Source organism: Ursus americanus, chromosome 31, assembly GCF_024610735.1.
Source record: "Ursus americanus isolate L20-20 chromosome 31, mUrsAme1.1.p, whole genome shotgun sequence".
In the NCBI taxonomy this organism is placed as follows: Eukaryota; Metazoa; Chordata; class Mammalia; order Carnivora; family Ursidae; genus Ursus; species Ursus americanus.
This window is the reverse complement of record NC_142157.1, coordinates 23,253,894-23,276,621: the sequence shown is the minus strand read 5'-3', so window position 1 is coordinate 23,276,621 and position 22,728 is coordinate 23,253,894. Positions and strand designations below refer to the sequence as shown.

General features: G+C 38.6%; 1 protein-coding gene across 1 annotated transcript in view; it reads right to left on the bottom strand.

The window, feature by feature from the left end:
* Nucleotides 1-22,728, bottom strand: part of ITGA8 (integrin subunit alpha 8) — a 171,386-nt gene that overhangs the window by 71,705 nt on the left and 76,953 nt on the right. The window contains exons 14-15 of the mRNA XM_045787904.2: nt 3,776-3,821; nt 1,491-1,598 (exon numbers count right to left, since the gene is read on the bottom strand). Of these exons, the coding sequence (XP_045643860.1) occupies nt 1,491-1,598; nt 3,776-3,821 (154 nt within the window). The remainder of the gene's footprint in view (nt 1-1,490; nt 1,599-3,775; nt 3,822-22,728) is intronic.

The following is a 22,728-nucleotide window of genomic DNA, read 5'->3' as shown; positions in this document are numbered from 1 at the left end:
GAAGTGATAGAAATCTTGTTCTCTATGGCCCACCAAAGGAACCATAATTCTACTAATATTCGTGATGATGAGATCAGGGCCACAACAACAGAGTTGAGAGCACAAAAATTGTTATTTTTACAATTGTCTTTTGTCTAATTGTGCACACTAAATTACAAAATGGATGTATGTTTTCAGCACAGGAAACTGAGTAATTGAACCGAAACCTGACTATTAAAAAAAAAAAAAGTCTGGAAAGGGGTATCCATAAGCATATGCAATTGTAAAAGTCAAGGTATTTTTTCTATTTTCAGTTTGGTTGATATTTATTTGAGCATGCCAAGAATCTAAAAGAGAGCTCCAAATTTTGTTACATTGGGAATTTCCACAAATGGTTTTATGCTTCTCCTTTCACTTGGAGCCTGTAGGTTGGAGAAGTAGCCTTCATGTGATAAGTTAACAAAAAAAGATCAAGATAAACATCATGTGATAGATCCTTCTTCTTCTTTTTTTTGAAAGACTAACTCTATTTTTTTCTATATCTGTATTTGTTTCAATCTCTATATCCTGAAAAACATGAGTGCACATTCATGCCTCCCATTCCAGGTGAGTAGCACAAGAAATAGTCTAGCTTTCTCCTTTCTGTATTTGTATCTTTCTTCTCTGACTTTGAGAAATATTGCTGCCGTTATCCTCATCGTATTTGCTTACATCTTTGATCTCTCTGAATATTGTTGTCTTAAAATTTTTTTTTGAGCATAGTTGGAAAAAATGTTACATTAGCTTCAGGTGTACAAGTTAGTGATCTGAGAAATTTATACATCACACTATGGTCACCACAAAGTATAGCTGCCATCTGTTCCATTACATCACTATTATAACGTCATTGACTGCATTCCACTGCTCTGCTTTTATTCCTGTTACTTACTCATTCCATAACTGGAAGCCTATATCTCCCTCCCCCCTTCACCTATTTTGTCCAACCCCCACCTCCATCCTTTCTGACAACCATCGGTTTGTTCTCTGTATGTATAGCTCTGTTCTGCTTTTTGTTTATTCTTTTTTAGATTCCATTTATGAGTGGAATCATATGGTATTTGTCTTTCCCTATCTGACGTTATTTCACTTAGCGTGATACCTTCTAGGTCCATTCCTATGTTGTCTCAAATGGAAAGATCTCATCTTTTTTTAATGGCTGTGTAATATTCTAGTGTGTGTGTGTGTGTGTGTGTGTGTAGAGCAATATATTGTATATATTGTAATTTGTATATATAGTAATATTTTATATGTATAGTAATTCTCTGTCTATATATATCTATATCACATTTTCCTTATCCATTCAGAAAGATGAGCTCTTTGTTACTTCAATCGGGTGCACAGACCCACGGCATAACACCGGACCCGAGCTTCTCAGAGCTACTCTCAGGCCCCACCCCGGAAGCTGCATCATCACAAGAGGCCCACGTGATCTGCATCCGCATCCGGGTTTGAGAGGCACTGGGCTAACTCACCAGGCCACCGCTGACAGAGACTCCGGAATCTGGCATGTTTTATTCTCCAGATTGATAATCATTGGGTGCAGCAAAAGCTGGGCGTCCACAGTCACCACTGGCCTCGCTCTGCAGGGAGAAGACACAGGGTCACAAGGAGCCACATGAGCGACACCCCACTTTCGGAGCCCACTGCCAACATTCCCAGCCTTTGCGCCAAGAATTTGCCTCGCTGCGTGAACAGGTGGGCTCCAGACTTAACTCGTTACCTAACACACATGTGGTCGCTCGTGAACGCCAGCGAAGGGGGCTGCGGGTCTGTCAAGCAGAACCGCGCTCGCAGGGCTGCTGTGTGTGGGGTGGGCTCCAGGGGTTTGGTGAGCTCGCTGTGAAGTGCGCTCTGGGATCTGCTCTACTCGTATCTGAGGACACGCATCCTTCTGTACTCACTCATGCCTGTAAGCCCTCGAGTTTTGCAAGTTGTCTTTCCTGATGGGCCGATGGGTTTTGATTCTGATGGATAATTTTCTATCCATGCTTAGTGGATTGGGCTAAACGCCTGAGGGCGGGTTGACAAGATCATGGCATACTTCACACAGAGCCGTGGTTCTCAGTCCTGACCGCAGGACAGAAGCACCGAGGAGTTCTCCGAGAGGTCAGAAAACCTCAGGGGGTCAGGGCCGGGCATCAGAACGTTAACCAAACCCTCCAGGTGGTTCTAATGTGCAGCCAGGCTTGAGGAGCCGCACTAAATATTCAGGGAAGTCAATTTTCACCACCCAGGTGAGGATAACGAGACAAGCAAGTAACTCACTGGGGAAGGGGACTGGGCAGTGTTTAAAGCTCTGTTCTAAGACAGGAAAGCTAAGAGCCAAGTCTCCAAATGAGAACGTAAAATGAGGTTGTGCTGGGTAAGTTTTCCTCTGAGGGGATGGAGGGCCATGCTTTGGGACGGTGTGTGTTTAGGGCACAACTTTAAACAGTTTCATGATTACCACATGGAGCCCCCCTGGGAGTTTCCCCAAACTCTTTTACACTATTTATCTGTGCTTTGTTACGTAATTTTGTCTTTAATATTGTGTTAGTCCTTGAAAAAGCAGACAATAAGACTGAATTAGACCCGCAGGACAATCACTGGGGCAAATACCCATGAGGAAAAAAAGGGTGGGAGGGAGAAGGCTGGCAGCCAGCTGTCAGACTGTGACGTAGGTAGGTCTGGTCCCTGTGAAGGAGTGAGGAAAGGAATGGGGGCTGGGTGGTGGATTTAGACCTTAGCGACTAGAGCATGACAGTTCATCAGCCCTGAGTGGGGCATCATCATGGCCACCACAAGCATAGCCTCATCCTTTAGATACCTGAGCTTTTCAATCATCTGATTCTCTCTGACCCGCAGTGGTGAGTGGTGGGTATACATCAGTCTGTGAGTATGTCTTGGGACTGATGAAGGAGAAAAATTACACTTACTTGAGGAGACCTAACTTTAGAATTGCTCTGGGGGTTGGGCTAGGTTAGCATTATGTGCCCAGAACATGCGGGGCTCTTCTCTGCCTTTTGTTTTGATATCCTGATCTAATGTCTTGAATTCCTATAAAATTCTTTTTAAGAAGAAAAAAGAATCTAAACTTTTTGAGCACCACCTGTCTACCAGTAACTTACTATTCTGTGTACTTTATGTGCAGATTCTCATTTAATCCTCATTTAATCCTCTTCACAAAATTAACTTCTAAAGCGAGTGTTGTTATCCCTATTTAATAGACAAAAAATCAGAGGCTCAAAAAGTTGTAGGACTTGCCCAAGTCTACACATGAGTGAGTGTGTGGAATGGCTAGGCTTTTGAATCTAGACCTGTCAGATTTGAACTGTTGTTCAATAGTTGCTTTTGGAGTATTAATAACTGATACATTCCATTCCCTAACTTAGTCTCCGCACCTGATTTATAGAAACCTCCTCCCTCTGGTACCCCTTCTCTATAAGCACATTTTAATGCATTTCCAAAGTGAAGAGAAGAATTCAGACATAGTACCATCTAAAGAATGCATCATTTTATAAGTTCTGCTAAGATCCATATCTTCATTTAACATTATGTTAGTACGGGCTGGATGTTTGGTCATGAGGTATGATATTAAAAAGAGAGTTGAAAGAAAGGAAAACAGGTGAGAGCAAAAATTCCTCCAAACTTTAAAAAGAGCATCTAAATGTTCTCCCAAGTAAATAGTTGGGATATACTCTTGAAGGCAAAACTAGTGGCAAAAAGGAAATGCCCTTGAAACAATTAGAAGAACATTTGCATACCACAAACCACATACCTGTACACAGCTACTTTTCCTGTCCCGAATGCACCTACAATTAAATCTAAAAAAAAAAAGACAAAAACTGAAAACACATGCACACATTTTAAACAATCTAAGCTCATACTCATAAATAGCATATAGCAATTCCTGAAATGCAGATTGTAGAGTGAGGCTCATCCAGAAAGAGCAGCAAATTGCACCTTCCTTAAGGCATTCTGCAAAGCATGTTGGAACTTCACTGTAACTCAGTAGGACATGCAGACCAGTAGATCTCAATCCCTTCTGGACTCAGGAATGCCAACTTTCTAGAAATGCTTTAAAAATGCATCATAACACCATTTCTCCTATCCTCCAGATTGAAGGCCTACATTTTAAGGAAAGGGAAAGGAAAAAACCATGTGCTTTAGTGCCTGTATCAGGCATGTTACACACCTTGTCTTCCCTTTCCTTCCAGCAACAACCCTGCAAAGCTGGTCTTATTACCCACAACGTGCAACATTTTGACTGTCAGTCCTTTTGATACAACCATTTGCTCTTTATGAAGCATGGATGGTGCATATCCTCTTGGCAAAGAGATTAGTAGTTTATGAACCAATTGATGTGTCATTATAATTACCTTAAATAACAACAACAACAATAATAAGTAACACGTGTTGAACATGTACCCTAGGCCAGGAATTCTTTTGAACATTTGACCTTAATTATTCCTAACAAGAAGCTGGGAAGTCTCTACTATTTGCACAGTTTTGCAGCTGGGTAAATTGAGGCTTAAGAAGGTGAACCTATAAATTCACTGAAGTCCACACTAGGCGAGATGTGGGGCTGGTTTATGGCAGTGCTGGGCGACAGAACAATCTTCGGCTGTCTGAGGGGTAACGCTCACACTGATCGCAGTGCTTGGCTAATACGTAGCTAAAGGGGTCTGTTTTTCTAAATCTCATGTGTGATGGTGATTCTTGGTAGATGCACCCAAACATACAAATGATAACAACTGAATCTGCAGAGTAAAATTTAGGTGTTGATGTGAGAAAACTGTCCCTGGTAGAAATAATGGCCACAGAAGAAAACTTTGAACAGTTGAGACCATAAGTGGTTAATCCTAGCAGAGCAGAAATGAAAATGAAAAAAAAAAAAAAAAGGAGGGGAACTTCTCTGGCCAGTCCATATGGAAAACCGATCAAGGAATTAAATTGGTTTAATGGAGTTTGCACAGGAAAATGATTTGTAGCCACGTTCCCTTGGCACTCACCTTTCCTGGACGTAGGAGCAGCATTGGACTGCAAACATGATTCCCCTTGGAGGCCGGAAGTGCCCCTGGCCTGAGCCCTCAGCTAATGATGGATGGAAGCAGGCGATAACCAGAACGGCAGCTTCCTTACCCCTCCATGACTCTGGAGCATGTCCCCAGCTCCCGCTGCCCACTGTGTCAGCCTGCTTCGTACCCACCTTCCTTCCCACGGCCTTCTGGCCTCCTCCCTTAGCAGTGTTTCTTTGGACCATTTGTCACATGACCTGCTTGCATTCTAAGCCTTGTCTTAATGTCTGTGCTGAAAGAACCCAGCCTAAGACAACAATAGTTGTTATTAAAAATGTTTGTTTTTCAAAAGAAACGGACTCCACCATCTTCAAGGTTAAAACCACAGTTGAGATGTCTCGTGTTTTATAGACAGAGAATCAGATTCAGATCATAGGTTCAAGACTGGACTCCAAAGCTCTGTATCTAAAAAAGTACGTATGCGAATGTTCGAGGAAGTCAAATGCAGTTCACCTTGAAGAGTTCTTTATTCGTGAGATTCAAAGACACAGTAAGAAAAAAGACAATGTGACCAACTATGGCTTACAGCATAAAATAGACTTTTCCAAAGATTCAGGTCTTTGAAGCTAGGAGCCAAAGTTTCCGAGTTTACCGATTTTTAGAATTATGTGACAGTTTCAGCTTTTTCAAGTATTTTCACATTTATTTTTTCTGTTGCATTCATCCCTCTCAGCATTTCTGTGCATTTTTGCTATGTCAGAGGAGGAAGAGCTACTGATGTGAGGAAATGTGAACTCTGTTCTCCCCGTGTACCGTGCTCTCCAGGAGTCACACAAGTATAACATCAGTGGCCCTCAGCCTGAGCCCTATCTGTTGACCTGACGCCAGACAAGAGAGTTCTATTCTGAAAACCGATTCCAGGGGAATTATGTGCTTTGTTTTTGGTTCCAAATATGGTGAAATATTAATATACCAAGATTAGGTACTTTATAAAAGATGAGTTTTAAGAATGGACTGCTCTGGAAATGGCCAAGAAAACAAGACTGTAAGCTCTTGCAGGGCAGGAATCTTATTCTTCAGGCATGCCTATCACAACTACTTCATGGAATGGTTCAGGGTGAAGTAAAGGAAGAAAGAAAGAATCTTTGCATCCACAGTACCAGGCACTGGCCCAGATTGGGAACAGAGGCTTTAGAAATCCTTGAAATAGGAAAATAAGTAATAATGAGATAATGTACTAAAGATGAGTGAGATGAAGAAAATGGGACAGTTGTTAAGACAGGCTCATGGAAACCACAGTGAAATTCTGCTGGATTTTTGCATACGTGAGCGTGCACGTGTGCATGTACACATGCACATACACAGAAGCTCCAGATTCTAGAAAATTCCAGAAAGGAGTATAGAAGCTGCATCATAACTAGATCATCATTGTAGACAAGAAGCTGAGAGACACCCCCTGACAATAATGGACAAGAGGCCTCTTCATTTAGGAACTTTGACTCTTGTGCCTCAGGGTGGGAATTGTACTGCTCTGGAAAAATAAAGTAACTGGCAAAAAAGGCCACAATTTTCTTCATGAGAATGTGGCCACAGTTATTCAGAGGCCAAGAAAACAGTTATCTACCAGGAAAGTATGTTTGCCTTTGGAGACACCACCTTGGTATTGTGCCTGCTGGAAAAGGCCAGAAACATTTATGCTCAGGACCTTAAACTTCTGGGATCTCTCTAAGGGGGAGAATTGATCTGCCAATTTGTGTTCCTAACCAATTTTCCCTTTTGAAATATGTCGTTTGTTTTTATAAGTACTATGTGTTTTCCATATATATATATATATATATATACACACACACACACACACACATACACACATATATACACATAGTTATGTGATCCTTATATATGCATACATGTATATCGATGTTTGTGTATATATGTATACATACATATGTATGTCTATACACATATACACGTCTATAGAGATAAACATGTATATATATGCATGTATATATGTATATACACACTACTTTTTTTAATCTTACATAATTCTGTCATGCTTAGGAATTTAAAGGATAATCTGAAGAGAAAGTAATTTCGGTACTGATACTTGGATTCATAACTCTGCAAAGTTTCTTTCTCGCTTTGAGATAACAGGTCTTACACCATTATCTAATATTTATTTTTCTTTCTTTTAGAAACTTCTTTTTTTTTTTTTTTAAAGATTTTTATTTATTTATTTAACAGAGATAGAGACAGCCAGCGAGAGAGGGAACACAAGCAGGGGGAGTGGGAGAGGAAGAAGCAGGCTCCTAGCAGAGGAGCCTGATGTGGGGTTCGAACCCAGAACGCTGGGATCACGCCCTGAGCTGAAGGCAGACGCTCAACCCAGGCGCCCCTCTTTTAGAAACTTCTTAAAGGCAGATTCTGAAAACAAAAAATTTTGCCTTTCTTTATACAAGACACAGCTATTTTTTTTTTCTTGAAGAAATAACTGGTGACTAAAATCCATTCTTTTCCCTTAATCTAAAATTATTCCCAAAACGCTGGAGCCCTTTGATATCATTTCACTTTGCCTGAGAAACAGTTTATTTTCCTTTTGGCTTTTGATGAAACAACTGCGTACTTTTAAGGATTCAAAAAGGGGAACATTAGCATGAATACAGGATCACTTGGCAAGAAAAAATAACCCTAAATGTGAGAGGTCATACGAGATGTATTACACCTCCATTCTGTATTTTATTTCTCCAAAATTATTATTATTAAATGAGGAAGAAGAAAAGAGCCAAACTTTTAAAGTGGTACTTGGACTATAGAGTCTGATTTGATTAACCTAGGAAGGAAATTTTAGAGTTGGAAGAAGTTCTATGTGAAAACATCAGCTTTATTTTGAGTGTGGGCATAGGTGGGCAGGAGGGAGTGGAAACTTCCTAGGGGTTGGGGGGAGTCAGTAGGAGGGGAGACAGCAGGGAGAGGGGTGACAGTAATGCCTTAAAGGATTACCCAGAATCCTTTAGTGGAAGTCTCTTTGGCCATCCAAGCACCTTCATTTCACAAGATGTGAGCCTTCTTACCTGCTACCTTCTTACTTTTCCTCCCTACTCTCTCATCTTGTTGAAAAATGTACTAATGCTTATGTCTGGGGCCGAAAATGCCATCAGAGCCCTCCTTTTATATTTTGGAATTAAGAAACATTTACTATTTTAAAATAATCCTAGACAATGAGAATTGCCATAAAGAACTTCCAAACAATTGAGAAACATGGGGAAGTACAGCTAATAGTTGTATAAAAAGATGGCAATTACTCAAGACAGAAGGCCTCCTTAAACGTGACCAAAACAATGCGGAAATCACAAAGGAATTTTTAAGTGTAAATTCTTTTGCAAAAAGTCAAAGCAGGTCCAAAGAGAAATGAAAGAAACAGGCGAAGATGTTTATAATGTATATGCCTGATCAAATGTGAGTATTTTTCAATGTTTGCAAGAATGTCTGGCATGGAGTAAAAAAATAAATATTAATTATTATTAACCCTAATTCATACTGAACTCACACAAATTAATAATAAAACTATAAACATTCTAATAAAAAGGATGTAAAGAGGCAATTCACATAAAAATAAATAGCTATGACTAATAAGTATATAAATAGACGTTCAGCCTCATTAGTCAGTAAAGAAATCCAAATGAAAGGAACAATGAGATGCCATTTTTGACCTTTCCATGGGAAGAGACGAGGGATTTGTAGCAGGCAGTGTTGGGTGGAGAGCAAAGGTCTGAGAACTCATGCTGTCTGTGTGAGGGAGGGTAAATGGGCACGATTTTCTTGGAAGGCAGGTTTCCAATCAGTCTGACAATGCAAACTTTTGCCCTGGTATCCACACTTCTAGGAATTTGTCTTGAGGCTCTGTTGGACAATTGTGCAGACGTGTGTCAGACAACAGCTAACTTTCTAAACGCTTTGACTATACGAATTCCTTTGTTATAACAATCCCACGAGGTGCATACTTTAATTATTCCCATTTTAAAATGAGGAAAATGAGATACAGAGAAGTTAAATAGAGTACGGGACAAGGCCAAGTTTAAATTCAGGCAGTCTGGTGGCAGAGCCAACACGCTTTCCTATTTCACCATGCTGCTTCCCAGAAGCACGTCTACAGGCCATTTTTTTCTCTCTTTAAAAATTTTAAAAATTAACTATATTATACATACAGTAAATTGCAGCCGTTTAGTATTCTGTTCTAAGAGCTTTGATCCGTGCATTCAGCCACCACGATCAAGAAAATGTCATCTATGCTGCCTGTCATCAAACCTGCCCCACCCCCAGCCCTGGCATGCACTAATCTGTTTTCCAGAAGGTCAAAGAAATGGAAGCATACGGTATGTAGCCTTTTGGGTCTGGCTTCCTTCATTTAGCTCAGCACATCTGAGAGCCATGTTGGTTGTGTCATGAGTTCACTCCTTTTTCTTGCTGAGGAGTGTTCCACTGTGTGGATGGCCCACAGTCTGTCCATCCCTGGCTAGCGGACACTTGAGTTGTTTCCAGTTTTGGGACAGTCACTAGAAACACATGTGTACAGTGTTTTTTTGTGTATCTACAGGCCAGTTTTGATTTGTAAACTCTCTTGTTGAATCTAACATCTTTGAAGCCCTCTTTTAAAGCAGTGTTTTATTTCAAGTGGAAAATTACTGAATGGAGGGTAAAAAATCGGGAATTCTAAATTCCAGTTCACTTTGCCACTGGTTTCCTAATGACTCTGGACAGGTTGCTATTCTCTGCCAAATGTCTGGCGAAATCTTCAAGGTTCTCATTGTTCAAGAAAGGCACGAGCTCTGCAGAATTGGTTGGGGCTGCATGACTGTGCCTTCTCCCCTGTTCCGGCCCAGGACTCCCCTGTGCCTGTTAGTGAGCCTTGCTTCTGCTGAGTTTGCCTCTCCTCTTGCCACCATGATGGGACCGCCAGTGTCTGGCTTTCTCCCTGGCTTACCCATACTCGGGCCTCAGACCTGTACCTTCATGACTCAGCTGCCTGAGCTCATGATCCAAAGACTTCTGGCTCCTGTCTTAGCGTTACTGGTGCTCACAGTTCACAGTATCCCCTCCAGGCCCTTCTCCTTACCATCCAGGCACCATCTCTGCTCAGCCCTCCCCACAGCAGACATGCATTTTTAAGACAAATGGTGATTGTCCAGCAGAATTGTTCACCTGGACCCACCCGGGCTGCACTCATTTTCCTACAAGGATGCTCTTCAGAGAAATGGTGGGATTAAAGATGATGTACAAAACGATGGGGTTAAAGGTGGTCAGTAAATATGGCAATGTTGACTTGTAAGTAGGTTATGAAATTGGCCTAAGTGTTTGGCACCAGAGAAACAGCTCATGTCTGTGGGAAGCAGGCATTTAGATAAGTCTCCTTGAGTTTGGCAAATGTGTTAATCTAAAAATAGACAGAGGCCGCATTTCTTCCTTGCTTTTTTATTGCAACATGCAAAATATTACTGAGAGGAAGGTTATGAGTTGAGGAAGAAATGCCTGACAAAAAAACATGGTTTTATCCCAGAAAGTAATAATCCTAACAATCTGTCTGAAATGCTTCCAAATGAACTCTGAAGAAAAACATTTATGAGTTGGAATGCAGTCTTAGGTTGCAACATTCTAATTTACTGAGAGTTTATTTTCCTTTTTAAAAAATCCCACACAAAATACGAGTGAAATATCAACTGATGAGTCCGCCGCCTTAAGAAAACAGTTTTCCAAACGTTATTGGCATCCTGTGGCTGCAAGAATCACCTTTTTCCCTCGGGTACTGCTTGATGCTTTACTAGTTGCATTCTGTGTCACCGAATTAAAGGCATTTCACTTTATCCTTGGCGTGGCCACACTTCCAATAAGTGTGCTGTCTAGTCAGTTGCTAAAAGTCTCGGAGAAAAATCTGTTTCTTTAGGAACAGTCCCATTTATAAGTGGCTGCCTATTGGGAATGATTTCAGGTCTCCAGAAGAGCTTGGTATCTCATGAAGAGACACTTGCCCCACTTCCAGCCTGATAGATAAAAGCTTAGGATTAAAACCTTGTGGGACTTTACAAGTTTGTTAAGTGTTAGGGACTGAATTGTGTCCCTTCTCCCAGAGTTTATATGTTGAAGTCCTAACCCCCAGTACCTCAGAATGTGATTGTATTTGGAGACAGGGTCTTTAAAGGAGTAATTAAGTTAAAATGAGGTCACGGGGGTGGGTCCTAATCTGATAGGACTGGGACCGGCACACTGGAAGGGAAGGTCATGTGAGGACACAAAGAGAAGATGGCCAAGGAGAGAGGCCTCGGAAGAAAGGAACCCTACCCACATCTTGATCGTGGACTTGTAGTCTCCAGAACCATGAGAAGATAGATTTCTGTTGTTTGAGCCACCCAGTGTGTGGTACTTTGTAATGGCATCCATAGCAGACTGACACACTCAAATACATATTTATAGAGTTGCAAGGGAAGCAGGAGAGGAGCAGAACATTCATGCAGTGGTTCCCTCATTCAGATTCCTTGCTGAGCACCCACCATAACCGAAGACCTATCCTAGGTTCCAAAGATTCCAAAGATTAAGGCACAGGCAGAGGGTGAGCAGATACACCCCTTGCCCTTGAGGCATTTATAGTCTATCAGCCATCTCTTCAAGGGCGCTTGTTTAAAAATGTAGACGAGTAACCCCCTTCCCCCCCATCAGAGTTCCTGGGTGCGACCTACTTCCCCAGGTCACTAATGTCCTGATAAGAATAAGGATATTAGATCTTTCCCCACCACACATTTGAGAAAAGGAGGAAAGAGTATCTGTTTCTGCAGCTGGCGTAGAGGAGTCATGGAAGGGAAAGGAAGCTGGGATGAGAAGGCTGAGCATTCCCCCAAAGAGCTTCACCTACTTTACAATTTAGCCTGAGGGCTGGCTGGACCTTGAGCTTTCTGTCGTACACTCACGCTGTCATGAATTTCTGTTGGAGTTGGTAGTTTTTAGGAAACCAGCTATTAATGTCATCACAGGAAAATGTCAAGAAGAAAATACAAAATCATGGCCATATAGAAAGAAGAGCATCACATGAGCAATGTTTGCAAAGATGAAGTACTGAGGAGGATTTTATTCAGTTAGTTATTTTGAAAATGTCTCATCCCTTCTCTTGTAGGAGGCTTTAGGCATATGTTACCTGAGTTATCACCTTAAGGCACAGGCACAGGTCTGGCTCAAAGAGCCTGGATCTCTGCCTTAGAGTGAGATTCCGAACCTTCCCACCTCCATTTGATGGGTGGTGTTAAGAAATAACACCAATCGACTATGTAGAGTTCTTTATGGTGTGGAATCTGCCTTCACAACAGTCTTGAGGGTAGAGAAGCTGAGGTTAGGAGATGTAAGTGATATGTCCAAGGCTACAGAGGTGATAATGATGGGTGAAGAAGTGAGAATATGGGTCCTCTGACTCCAGTTGGGTGATGTTTCTATCACACTGGCTACTGGTTCTCCTGGTTTAGCAGTGTGAACAGCAATTGACATTTAAGTGTCCAGTGAATACAGAGCTAGGGTCAAGGGTTCTGCTTGTCAAGAATGAGTGCACCACTTGAAGCGAACTACCCATGATCCCAGGAGAAGATGTCAGTTTATTTTAAAGGGCATCATCATCTCTGCTTACATTTCCATTCTCATTCTGCACAGGAATAAAATAGTTTACTGGATTTAAGTAGAGCTGGAAGAGAGTGGCCAGGTAATAAGAGAGGAGAGCAACAGTTTATCTGCCAAGGTGTGTGGCTGTGAGGAAATTAGTTCATTCGTTCATTCATTCATTCATTCATTCATCCACATTCATCAATTCAACACGTATTTACTACGTGCGTTCAGTGCCAATCACTGCTTTGGGCACAAGTGATTCCATAGTGAGCAAAACCAAATCTAGCGCTTGACCTCACCTAATTCCAGTGTCCAGTCTAGTGGGGTGAAATAGATATTTATCAAATAATCACACAAATGTGTAATTTCAATCTGAGATAAATATTTTTAGAGAAAGGACAACAGTTAGGGAAGACTGCCTAAGGAAGTGACATTTGAACTGAGTTCATAAGTGGGAAGTGAACTCCCGGGAAAATGTCCAGGGTGTACAGAGACAGAAGGGATGCTTCAAGTGAATTGCTCTAAAATATGGCTTTTAAATCACATATTAATACATTAAAAATGACTTATAGAAAGCACATGCAATGGGAGGTCAGAAATAATGCAGAGGTTCTAAGTCCAGGAGAACTTCCTCCCACTCCTCCGCATCCTGCCCCCCCCCCATAAAGGGACCATGGCAAGGCATCAAGTTTTTATTAACTATATCTTTACAAGTAAGATCCAGTATAAATGATATCCTGTCATATTTATTGTTGCCTTGGGTTTCATAAAGAAACAAGCTTCTATGATTGTTTGGAAGGGAGTTAGTTCAAAGTTAAACTGACAGACTTCCGTTTCTGGTCCAGTGCAGGAGAAGCTTGGAAGTCACCACTCCATCTTAACAACAAGTAAAAAGCGGAACAAACTGAAAAAAACCCAACAGCTCTTCCTAGATCCCTAGGAGAAGTGAGGTCACAGGGCAAACTCCGGCTCCAAATGGGAGCAACTGACAGGCAAATACAGTGAGCCCCTTCCCGGAGCAGCAGCTTCCTTGGGAGCCAGCGCCGGATGCAGAAACCTGAAGAGTAGTTGATGAAGTGCTGGAGGCTCAGTGGAGATGACTCTGGGGATTAAAAACTCCACTGGAGGGTGGGGTGGGGAAGAGGGTTGGGGAAAGGCATTCTTTCGTGAGTTTTCCCTCCTGGGTGTCTACCAAGTTCTAACTGACCTGGGGGATGAGAAATACTGACTCCAGCCCACTCTTGACATCCAGCCCAATAGAAAGAGGGGGACTAAGAAGCATGTATAAAGTTCACAGCCCAGAGGCATAGGCTCACCAAAACACTGAGACCTGCTCAGAAGAGTATAAAACACTTCTCCTCCCCCCAACACCACCCACCACCTTGCTATGGCCTTTTTATAGCAGTTCCTTTTATTCAGTATATCATGCTCAGTTATCATAATATTACAAGGTGTAACTAAAAGGCCAAAAATATATAGTAGGAAGAGAGAGAACAAGCATGAGGACCAGACTCAGACGCGGCAGGGATGTTGGAATTACCAGACTTGGAATTTAAAACAACTAAGATTAATACGCTAAGGGCTCTAATGGATAAAATAGACACCCTACCAAAAAAAAAAAAAATAGACAGCATACAAGAACAGATGCTCAAGGTAAGCAGAAAGAGGGAAATTCTAAGAACCAAAAGAAATGATAGAGATCAGAAACACTGTAACAGAAATGAAGAATATCTCTGATGAACTTATTAGTAACCTGCACACAGCAGAGGACAGATACCTGAGCTAAAGGGTATATCAATAGAAACCTCCCAAACTAAGAAGCAAAGAGAAAGAAGACTGGGAAAAACAAAAAACAAAAAACAACAGAACAGAATATCCGAGGACTGTGGGACAACTACAAAAGGTGTAATGTATGCATAATGGGAATACCAGAAAGAGAAAAAAGAAAGGAACAGAAGAAATGTTCAAATAATAATGATGAATATTTTCTTGAAATTAATGTCGGATACCAAACCAAGACCTAGAAAGCTCAGAGAACACTAAAAAGGATAAGTGGCAAAATAATTACACCTGTGTAACTACAGAAAGAAAAAAGAAAAAGAAGGAAAATAAAAAAAATTCTGAAAGAAGCCAGAGGGGAAAAATACCTTACTTACAGAGGAGAAAAGATAGCATTACATCCAACTTTTCTCCAGAAACCATGCAAACAAGAAGAGAATGAAGTAAAATATTTGACGCGTTAAGAGAAAAAAAAAAAAAACCCTGCAAAATTACCCTTCAAAAGTGAAGGAAAACAAAGGCCTTCTCAGGCAAACAAAAATTGAGGGAATTTATTGACAATAGTACTACCTTCAAAATATGTTAAAAAGACGTTCTTTAGAGAGGAGGAAATGATGTAAGTCAGAAACTTGGATCCACATAAAGAAATGAAGTGATGGAGAAAGAATAAGTGAAAGTAAAATAAAAAATCTTAGTTTTCTTATCCTAAATTGATCTAACATGTAACAGCAAAATAATAGCAACACTCTATGTGACTATGTATATATATAACTAACACTTAGTATATATGTACATTTTATTTACACATAGTGTGTGTCTGTATGTGTGTATCATATAAATATATGGCAGCATTGATACAAGGAATAGAAAGGAAGAATTAGGATTATTTTGTTATTTATAAGGTACCGGCACTACATGTGAAGTGCTACAGTGTTATTTGACAGTGGGCTTGGATTAGTTATAAAAGTATATTGCAAACCCTGGAGCAACCACTTAATAAAAGTTAAAAAGAAATATATTCTAAGTAAAGAGAAAAAAATGGAGTCATATAAAATGCTCAATTAAAACCACAAAAGGCAGAGAAAGTGAAAGACAAAAATAAGAATAAAGAACAAAGGCAACAATGGAAAGTACTAACAAATATAATAGAACTTAATCTTATTTTATCAATAATGACTTTGAACTTCAATGGCCTAAACACACCAATTAAAATACAGATATTGTCAGGCTCAAAAAACAAGGCCTAATTATATGTCGTTTATAAGACACACACTTTAAATATAAAGATGCATATAGAATAAAAGTAAGTGGATGGAGAAAGATACCATGGTAACAGTAATCAAAAGGAAGGAGGAGTAAGTATATTAATTTCAGACATAGTAGACTTCAAACTAAGCAAAGTTATCAGAAATAAAGAAGGGCATTATATAATGATAAGGGAGCCAATTCTCCAAGAAGATATAATGATTCTTAACATGTATGTGCCTAACAGAGTGTCAAAATATGAGACAAAAGCTAATAGAAATGCAAGGAAGAATAGATTAATCCACTATTAGAGTTGGAGACTTCAACACCTCTCTATCAGAAATGAACAGATCAACGAGGACATAATTGAACTCAACATCAACAATCAGTTGGATATAACTGACATCCATATACTGCTTCATCTAAGAACAACAGAATGCACATTCTTCTCAAGCTCATATGGAATATTGACCAAGATAGGGCGTTATCTGGGCCATGAAACACACTCTAACAAATTTAAAAATCTGGAAGTCATACAATGTTTGGTCTCAGACCACAATGGAATGAAACTAGAAATCAATAACAGAGAGATAGCTGGAAAATCCCAGAGTATTAGGAGATTAAATGACATATTCTAAACAACAAATGGCTCAAAGAAGAAAACCCAAGAGAAATTAAACAATATTTTAAATTAAATGAAAATGAGAACAGAACTTACCAGAATTTGTGGGATGTAGTGAAAGCAGAGCCTTGAGGGAAATTTATACCTTCAAATACATAAATTAGAAAAGAAGAAAGATATAAAATAAATAAACTAAGCTTCCACCTTAGGAAAGTAGAAAAAGAAGAGCAAATTAAATCCAAAGTAAGCAGAAGAAATAATAATTAGATCAGAAGTCAATGTAATTGGAAATAAAAAATCATTAGAGAAAATCAACAGAGCTATGAGCTAGTTCTTTGAAAAGATCAGTATAATCAATAAGCTTCTAGCCTGGCTAACTAAGACAAAATATAGAGGACACAAATTACTACTAATATAAATGAATGAAGGGATGTTAGGACAGATCCCACAGACATTAAAGGGATAATAAAGGAATATAACTCTATGCCCACAAATTTGATAACATAGGTGAAATGGACCAACTTCTTGAAAGACACGATCTGCCAAAACTAACACAAGAAGAAAGAGGTAATTGGAATAGGCCCATATCTATTAAATAAATTGAATTGACAATAACTTTCCAAAACAGCACAAGGCCCAGATGAATTCAGCTGTGAATTCTACCGAAGATTTAAGAAAGAAATTATATAAATTATCTACATTGTCTTCCAGAAGAGGAAAACAGAGGAAATAAACCCTCATTTTATGATGCCAGTAGTACCCTACTGCTGTATCAAAATGAGACAAAGACAATAAAAGAGAACTGTGAGTGAATACCTCTCATGAGCATAGATGCAAAAATCTTCAAAATATTTTCAAATTGAATCCAACGATGTATAAAAAATTGTATACCACAACCAAATGTGATTTAGGTATGCAAGGCTAATTCAACATCTTAAAATCAATTAGTGTAATCCATTACATCAAAAAGCTACAGGGAAAAAAATCACACGATCATACTGATAAATGCAGAGAAAGAATTCAACAATATCTTACACTTATTCATGACAAAAACTCTGAGTAAACTAGGAATAGAGAACTTCCTCAACTTTATAAAGAATATCTACAAAAAAATCCTACAGCTAATATTATACTTAATGGTAAGAAATTTGAAGCTTGGATCCCATTAAGATTAGGAACAAGACAACAACGTCCCCTCTCACCACTGCTTTTTAAAATCATAACAGAAGTCCTAGCTAATGCAATAAGACAAGGTAAGGAAATGAAACGTATAGATTGGGAATAGAAGAATAAAACTATCTTTGTTCACAGATGGCATGATCATCTAAGTATAAAATCCAAAAGAATCAGCAAATGAACTCCTGAAACTAATAAGTAATTATAGCAAGGTTGCAGGACACAAGGCCAATATACAAAAGTCAATCATTGTCTCATACCAGCAATGAATAAGTAGAATTTGAAATTAAAAGCACAATACTATTTACATTACCATCCACCCCCAAAAATGAAATACTTAGGAATAAATCTAGCAAAATATGTACAAGTCTATATGAGGAAAATTTTAAAAACTCTGATGAAAGATATCAATGAACTCAATGTTCCATGTTCATGGATAGGAAGAGTCAATACTGTTAAGATGTCATTGCACTATAGATTCAGTCAATCCCAGTCCAGATCTTAGCAAGTTATTTTGTGGTTATCAGCAAACTGATCTAAAGTGTATATTGAGAGGCAAAAGATGTAAAATGGCCAATACAATATTGAAGGAGAACTAAGTTGGAGAACTGACACTACCTTACTTGAAGACTTACTATAAATCTACTGTAATCAAGACAGTATGGTGTTGGTGAAAGAATAAACAAATAAATCAATGAAACAGAATTGAGAACCCAGAAATACACATGTATAAATATGGTCACCTGATCTTTGACATAGGTGCAAATGTTATACAATGGAGCAAAGATAGTCTCTTCAACAGATGGTGCTGGAGAAACTAAACATCCAAATGCAAAAAACAAACAAAAACCCACTAAAAACCTAGATATAGACCTTACACACTTCACAAAAATTAACTCAGACCACAAACTTACATGTAAAACACAAACCTATAAAACTTCTATAAGATGGCATAGAAGAAAGCTTATAGATGACCTGGGGTACGGTGATGACTTTTTTAGATACAACATGAAAGGCATGATCCATGAAAGCATGAAAGGAAGAATGATAAGCTAGGATACATTGAAATTAAAAACTTCCACTCTGTGAAAAACAATGTCAAGAGATTGAGAAGATAAGCCATAAACTGGAAAAAATGTTTGCAAAAGATACATCTGGTAAAGGATGTGATGCAAAATATATGAAGAACCCTTAAAACTTAATAAAACAACCCCATTAAAAGAAATGAGGCAAAGACCTTAACAGACACCTCGCCAAAGAAGACATGCAGATGGCAAATGAGCATAGGTAAAGATGTTCGTCAAGGAAATGCAAATTAAAACAACAAGATATCATTATACATCTACCTATTAGGAAGACGCAAACCCAGATCATGGATAACATCAAAGGCTGGTGAGATTGTGAAACTGTAGGAGCTTTCATTCACTGCTTGTGGGAATGCAAACAGGTTGAAGGTGGCTGAGTCTGTGTATTACCACACACCTCCAGGCTGCCCTGTGGTACTGCCGTACTCACCTGGTTCAGTGCACTTGCTTTCACCAGGGATGCTTTAATGGCTTTTGCCCTCAAGTGTCCTTTTCATTACAGCTCATTCTGCTCATTGCTAATGACTGAAGGAGTGTCATTTTGAAATATAAAACACAATCTATTTTTTCCATTCTTTTCCTAAGAAAGTATCAATTATTTGACATGCTTTTCAAGGCCCTTCATTATCTGCCCCAAACTACCTTTCATTGACTCTCTCCATTTTTGCTCCTACCAGTTTGAACCAAATCACTTCCCAAATTGCCTTTTCTTGTGTGAGTCTTTCTCGTGCTGTGTTCCTCTTCTGGAATGCTATCTCCTTATCACCACTTAAAATCATACCTGTATCTTAAGACCTTGCTTAACCATTATTTCCCCCTGTGAAGCTTCCTTTGAACACCTCAGCTAGCAGAAACTTCTCTTTTTCACTCATTCATTATTATTGTTTTTTTACCTCTCAAAACTCTTCTCATATGCTATCTTGTACTACAGTTAATTGTTGGATGCCTTATTATCTCCATGATTGCATTGTTTCTTAAAGGCATGGATTATGTCAAAATAGTATCTGTGTCATTTATAACTAATATGTAATAATTGCTCCTACATGCTGTTCAGAGTGCTAACTGCTTATATATATTATCTAACTTAACATCCACAACCTCCCTTTAAAGGAGGAACTATTATTAGGCATTGTTATATCCATTTTACCAATGAAGACTGAGGCTTGTGGAGGTTACATAACTTGTCAAGCTTTCATAGTAAGCCAGTGTTAGAGCTGGAATTTGAGCCCTGGCCCGTGAAGGCAGGGTCATTGTTTATTTCAGTGCTATATCCTCAAAACCTAGAAGAGTGCCAGGTATGTGAAAAATACTTAATAAGTATTTGTTTAATAAAATAATAAATTGTATTTCCAAAGTACAGTCTCTTAAATATCATATAACCAGTAAATATTCTAAAATTACGATCCTTAAAAATAAAGAAAAATGGTGGCTGTTCTCAACATTAGCTGAATAATATTAACATTACCCAAATACCTGTTGTTGACAACTAAAATGAAAAATGTTGACTTAAAAAATATAGGCTGAATAATGAAAATGTAATTTGTTGATTTCAAGTAATATTAATGGTTTGCAACATAGCTATAATATATGACAACATGGCAGTCTATAGAAGTGCATTCACATCTTGACACCGTAGTTGCCATGATAAAATCTAGTGTCTAGACCTTGATTTCTAAATATTGTTCTTCAATAAAGAAACTGTAGTTCTTTGAAGAATGGTTGATTCCAGGGCTGGAGAGGGAAAATACAAAATGAGCTTGGAGCATAATGTGGTGTTATAAGGCAAGGAAATGCTCATAAAAGGATGGGAAATATTAAAAAGAACATAGGAATGAACTGGAAAGAGTTCCCAATGGCCAAATATAGAACACATTAGGCAACAAATATAAACAAATACAGTAATGGATTATAGCCCTTAAAATAAAATAAATATCCATGAGTTCATACAGATATAAAAAAATGAATAAATGAATGGGTAGAAGAAACATCCTTTTTCTTTAAATTTTTTTAAATTTTAATTCCAGTATATTTAATATACAGTGTTATATTTGTTTCAGGTGTACAACACGGTGATTCAACAATTCTGTTCATTACTCAGTGCTCATCATGATAAGTGTGCTCGTAATCTCCTTCACCTATTTCACCCATCCACCCCATCCACCTCCACTCTTGTAACCATTAGTTTGTTCTTTATAGTTAAGAGTCTGTTTGGTTTGTTTCTTTTTCTCATTGCTCATTTGTTTTGTTTCTTAAATTCCACATGTGAGTGAAATCATATGGTATTTGTCTTTCCGTGACTGACTTATTTCACTTAGCATTATACTCTCTGGATCCATCCATGTATTTGCAAATGACAAGATTTCATTCCTTTTTATGGCTGAGTAATAATCTATTGTATATACATGCCACTTCTTATTTATCCATTCATCTATTGATGGGCACTGGGCTGCTTCTATAATTTGGCTATTGTAAATAATGCTGCAGTAAATATAAGGGTGCATATGTCTTTTTGAATTAGTGTTTTTATATTCTTTGGGTAAATATCCAGTAGTGAAATTATGGGATCATATGGTAATTCTAATTTTAATTTTTAGAAGAAGCTTCCCCAGTGGCTGTACCAGTTTGCATTCCCACCAGCAATGCATGAGGGTTCCTCTTTGTCCACATCCTCACCAACACTTGTTGTTTCTTGTGTTTTGATTTTAGATATTCTGATAGATGTGAGGTGATATCTCATTGTGGTTTTGATTTGCATTTCCCTGATAATGAATGATATTGAGCATCTTTGCATGTGTCTGTTGGCCGGATGTATGGCTTCTTTGGAGAAATCTCTGTTCATGTCTTCTGACCATTTTTAATTGGATTATTTGTTTTTTGCTGTTGAGTTGTAGGAGTTCTTTATATATCTTGGATATTAACCCTTTATCAGATGTATAATTTGTAAATATCTTCTCCCATTTAGTATATTGTCTTTTCGTTTTGTCGATTGTTTCCTTTGCTGTGCAGAAGCCTTTTAGTTTGATGTAGTCCCAATAATTTATTTTTGCTTTTGTTTCCCTTGCCTCAGGAGAAATATCCAGAAAAATATTGCTACGGCTGATCAGAGAAATGACTGCCTGTGCTCTCTTCTAGGATTTTTATGGTTTCAGGTCCCACATTTAGGTCCGTGACCCATTTTGAGTTTATTTTTGTGTGTGGTGTAAGAAAGTCCTCCAGTTGGGCGCCTGGGTGGCTCAATAGGTTATGTGTCTGCCTTCAACTCAGGTCATGATCACAGGGTCCTAGGGATTGAGTCCCACGTTGGCCTCCCTGCTCAGCAGGGAGTCCACTTCTCCTTCTCCTTCTTCCCCTCCTCCTCACTCATTCTGTCTCTCAAATAAATAAATAAAAATCTTAAAAAAAAAAAAAAGACAGTGCTCCAGTTTCATTCTTTTCCATGTAAGTGTTCAGTTTTCTCAACACCATTTGTTGAAAAGACTGTCTTTTTCCCATTGGATATTCTTGCCTCCTTTGTTGAAGATTAATGGACCATAAAATCATGAGTTTATTTCTGGGCTCTCTATTCCGTTCCATTGGCCTATGTGTCTATTTTTGTCCCAGTACCAAAACTGTTTAGATTTCTACAGCTTTGTAGTATAACTTGATATCTAGGATTGTGATAACTCCAGTCTTATTCTTCTTTTTCAAGATTGTTTTGGCAATTGGGGGTCTTTTGTGGTTCCATACAAATTTTAAGATTATTTGTATGGAATCACAAAATTTTAAGATTATTTCTTCTACTTCTGTGAAAAATGCTGTTGGTATTTTGATAGGGATTGCATTAAATCTGTAGATTGCTTTGGGTAGTAGGGACATTTTAACAATATCTGTTCTTCCAATCCATGAGCGTGGAATGTCTTCCCATTACTTTGTGTCATCTTCAATTTCTTTCATCAGTGTTTTATAGTTTTTCAGAGTACAGTCTTTTCACCTTCTTGGTTAAGTTCATTTTTGGGTATTTTATTATTTTTGGTGCAACTATAAAAAGGATTGTTTTCTTAATTTCTCTTCTGCTTCATTATTAGTGTATAGAAATGCAACAGATTTCTGCACATTGATTTTGTATTCTGAAACCTTACTGAATTCATTTGTCAGTTCTAGCAGTGTTTTGGTGGAGTCTTTAGTGTTTTCTGTA